At 39.5% G+C, this 3,940-nt stretch overlaps 2 protein-coding genes across 2 annotated transcripts; both read left to right on the plus strand.

The window, feature by feature from the left end:
• Window positions 1-429: 429 nt before the first annotated feature.
• LOC112520151 (wall-associated receptor kinase-like 14) lies at window positions 430-1,200 on the plus strand. The gene has a single exon (XM_025128452.1). It carries the CDS (start codon window positions 430-432, stop codon window positions 1,198-1,200), a length of 771 nt encoding a protein of 256 aa, XP_024984220.1.
• Window positions 1,201-1,734: 534 nt separating this feature from the next.
• Window positions 1,735-2,726, plus strand: LOC112518919 (LEAF RUST 10 DISEASE-RESISTANCE LOCUS RECEPTOR-LIKE PROTEIN KINASE-like 2.5). The gene has a single exon (XM_025126709.1). It carries the CDS (start codon window positions 1,750-1,752, stop codon window positions 2,635-2,637), a length of 888 nt encoding a protein of 295 aa, XP_024982477.1. The 5' UTR covers window positions 1,735-1,749; the 3' UTR covers window positions 2,638-2,726.
• Window positions 2,727-3,940: the final 1,214 nt, after the last annotated feature.

Below are 3,940 nucleotides of genomic sequence, written 5' to 3' on the forward strand. Positions count from 1 at the left end.
AAAAATAAATTATTTTGTTATCAAATATAAAACAAATTATAATAAAAAATTGAACTAAAAAAGTTTCACAAAAAATATGAACTGTTAAATAGTTAATTTGATACTAATATCGATTTAATTTTTTAAAATTTTTATGCTATGTTCAAATTTATATTTCATTCAAAAATAAAAACATTATCGTCTTCACAAAATCACATAAAATCGTATTATATCGATAAAGACAGAATAAAAACTAAACATTAAAATAAAAATTTATATCAGCTCTATTACACGATTACCTCATTACCCGAGTAATTCTTAATAAATCAAACTCGTCGTTTATAATAATGTTTTTAAGAAAATAGGGATAAAATATGTCCCAAATTTCCATCTTTGCTTTCAGTGCTTTTTGCATACTCCATGACCCAGTTTCCTTTTATTTTCTAAGTGATGATCAAGTTACATAATTTCTTCACATTTTTCCTCTCCATTTTACCCTCCATTGTATCTCAGAACCTTGGTAATTGTGATCGCTCATGCCCAGGTGGCCAGTTCAATCTCGTCCCCTACCCATTCGGCTTCTCTTCCGGCTGCCAAGTCCAGCTCAATTGCACCTCCAATGGCACCGTTTTTATCAATGAATTCCCTATCCAAGAAATCACCCCCGACGGCTTACTTGTCAACCTCCCCACCATGTGCGGCCGTGCCGTCGACACCATCAGCCACCTCTATGGTGAACACTATGCTCCCACGTCGACCAACAACATCCTCATGGAAAACTGCAAAGAGAAGAAGATGTCGAACTGTGCGATTCCGATGAGGATTGTACGAACCCAACTCCAGATTACCAATTGCAGCGGCGTTCGGGATGGTTATGACGGTAACGTGAGTTGTTACTCCGGTGATAGTACTCGTATGTTTTTTGATTATGAAAACGTGACAAGGATGGGATGCCGGTTTTTGTTTTCCGGGGTTGTACTGTCGGAGGAGATTGGGGATAACCTGGTGTCTGTGGACATCCAAGTCTTTAAGTTGGGGTGGTGGCTTAAGGGAACTTGCGATTGTTCTGGTGATGCTGATTGTACAAAAATTGTGTCACCGTCGGATGGAAGCGATGGGCATCGGTGTACGTGTAAAAGCGGATTCGTCGGAGATGGGTACAAAGCCGGCTCCAGTTGCCGGAAAGTTGAAGGCATGTCATCAATCCGCCGGAGCTTTTAGTGCTTCATATTTGATTTCAAATTTCCCTGAGTTTATCATCATTTCAAATCTAGTTTTTTGCCAACTAACAAGCATTAATTACTCGTGTCATAATATCGTATGCCATATGTGTCTTTTGAATAACTGATCATGGCTGAATCTCACTCTTTTGAACGTTTCACACTGTTCATCGTCTGGTTGTATTCCGAGTTCCTTTACATTTTACCTTCTTTCCCAAACAGGATTCATCAAGGGAGTTGAACAGAAATTTAGCCGGAAATGGCGATTAACAATCGTAAGTACGTAACGGAAAACGAACCTCTGATCTCTTTATTAATGAACCAAGAGACGAAGCATTCCTTGTTTTCTATCTATCAAACCATTTTGTACACATCTTGTGCAGGCTTTTCATGCGGCATAGCAGGAATGATGCTTCTGTTGTGTGCGATTCTCTATCGAAAAAAGCGGCTATGGAAGACTCGAAAAGCTGCAAATCATCAAATAGAAATGTTCATACGGAGCTATGGAACTCTGTCTCCAAAAAGATACAAGTATTCAGAGATCAAGAAAATGACGAAATCATTCCAAGTGAAACTAGGACAAGGAGGGTATGGAAGTGTCTACAAAGGACAACTACCAGAGGGGGATCTAGTTGCAGTAAAGCTCTTGGGTGAAGCCACAGGAGATGGAGAAGATTTCATTAATGAAGTGGCAAGCATCACTAGAACTTCTCATGTCAACATCGTCACGCTCGTAGGTTTTTGTATCGAGGGAAAGAAAAGAATCCTGATGTATGAGTTCATGCCAAACGGATCATTGGATAAGTTTCGAGGTGATGGTTGTCATTTGGACTGGAACACGTTGTTCCTAATAGCGAAAGGGATCGCAAGAGGTCTAGAGTACCTGCACCAAGGCTGTAACACAAGAATCGTGCACTTCGACATRAAGCCTCACAACATTCTSTTGGACGAAGAATTTGTCCCCAAGATATCTGATTTTGGGYTGGCCAAGCTCTGCAAAAGGAAGGARAGTATCGTTTCTGTAACGGGTGCAAGAGGGACTATCGGATACATGGCCCCTGAAGTGTTTTTCAAGAGTCTTGGAGGGGCATCTCACAAGTCTGATGTGTATAGCTACGGGATGATGGTTCTTGAAATGACTGGTGCACGTAAGAACAATAACGATCATGCGACRAGCACGAGTGAAGCATATTTCCCAGATCGGATATACAAGCAGATAGTAGCCACAGACAATCTAGGGGTAAATGGGGTGACATCGAAAGAGGAAGAGGAATTAGCGAGGAAGATGGTGACGGYAAGCCTGTGGTGTATTCAGTCTGATCCATCAGATCGACCATGTATAAGCAAAGTTGTGGAGATGTTGGAAGGAAGCTCTGAATCGTTGCAAGTTCCACCTAGACGTTTCTGGTCATCATCTCCCACAAGGCTTTCCTATTAGAATTGTATTTTAGGTTGTACTGTTTGGTGTGGTCTATGGTTGTTTCGGTGTTCCCGAGTGTACAATATCTTTTAGTCTGTTGTATAAATACTTGTTTGCATTGAGTAAATAAGATGGAAAAACACTCTCTCTCAGATCTCAGATTTACAATATGGTATCAGAGCGTCTTCTGCACGCATCGTTTTTTTTCTTCTTCTTCGATCGAATTGATTCTTCCCGTTTACTGTATTGATTTGATTGTTGATCGATCAATTTTTTTTGTTCCTCTGTTCTTTGATTCTTAAATTGATCTTTGGAAGGTCAAATTTCTTTTCTGATTGTTTTTAGGTTTTGTTCATATTGATTTTTCAGATCCAGATCTGAACCAGAACGATTCAATAGGTGAATCTACAATGCGTTCCACTACTACTGTCGAGATTGATGATCCGTATTTTTTGCATCACTCAGATAGCCCTGGTCTTGTGTTGGTTTCGCAAATTCTTACAGGTGAAAATTATGCCTCTTGGAGCAGAGCAATGGAGAGAGCCCTATCTGTAAAGAACAAAATTGGTTTCATAGATGGAACTCTTTTCAAACCGAATGTTTCTGATCAACTGAAAGTGAAGTCATGGATCAGGAATAACAACATCGTTATTTCTTGGATTTTAAATTCGGTATCCAAAGACATATCGGCTAGCATCATTTACTCTGATTCGGCTTACGAAATGTGGAAAGAACTTAAAGAAAGATTTCAACAGAGTAATGGGCCACGTATTTTTCAAATCAAACGTGATCTGATGAATCTGACACAAGGTCAAGATGTTGTGAGTGTCTATTTCACAAAATTGAAGGTACTATGGGAAGAGTTATCGAATTACAATGTTCATTGTTCTTGTGGGAAGTGCACATGTGGTGGAGCAAAAGAAATAGAACACACCATGAACTTTTTGATGGGTCTAAATGATTCTTATTCACAGATTCGAGGGCAAATACTTTTGATGGATCCAATTCCGCCTGTAAATCGTATTTTTTCTCTCGTTATACAAGAAGAGAGGCAAAGAGTTGTAGGTGTAAACCAACTCCAAAATCAGTCTATGGCTCTCAACGTTCGGAGTGCAAATTTTAACAAGTCTCGTGTATCTAGTAATCAAACTTACAGAGGTTTCAAGAAGGATCAACCACCTTTCTGTACTCATTGCAAACGAACAGGCCACACTCAAGACAAATGTTACAAGCTCCATGGTTTCCCCCCTGGTTATAAAGTGAATCAGAATTCTAGTGTTAATTCTGTGATTGATAACCATTCTGCTGCTAATTGTGTCAT

Source organism: Cynara cardunculus, assembly GCF_001531365.2.
Source record: "Cynara cardunculus var. scolymus isolate 2C chromosome LG 10, CcrdV1, whole genome shotgun sequence".
In the NCBI taxonomy this organism is placed as follows: Eukaryota; Viridiplantae; Streptophyta; class Magnoliopsida; order Asterales; family Asteraceae; genus Cynara; species Cynara cardunculus.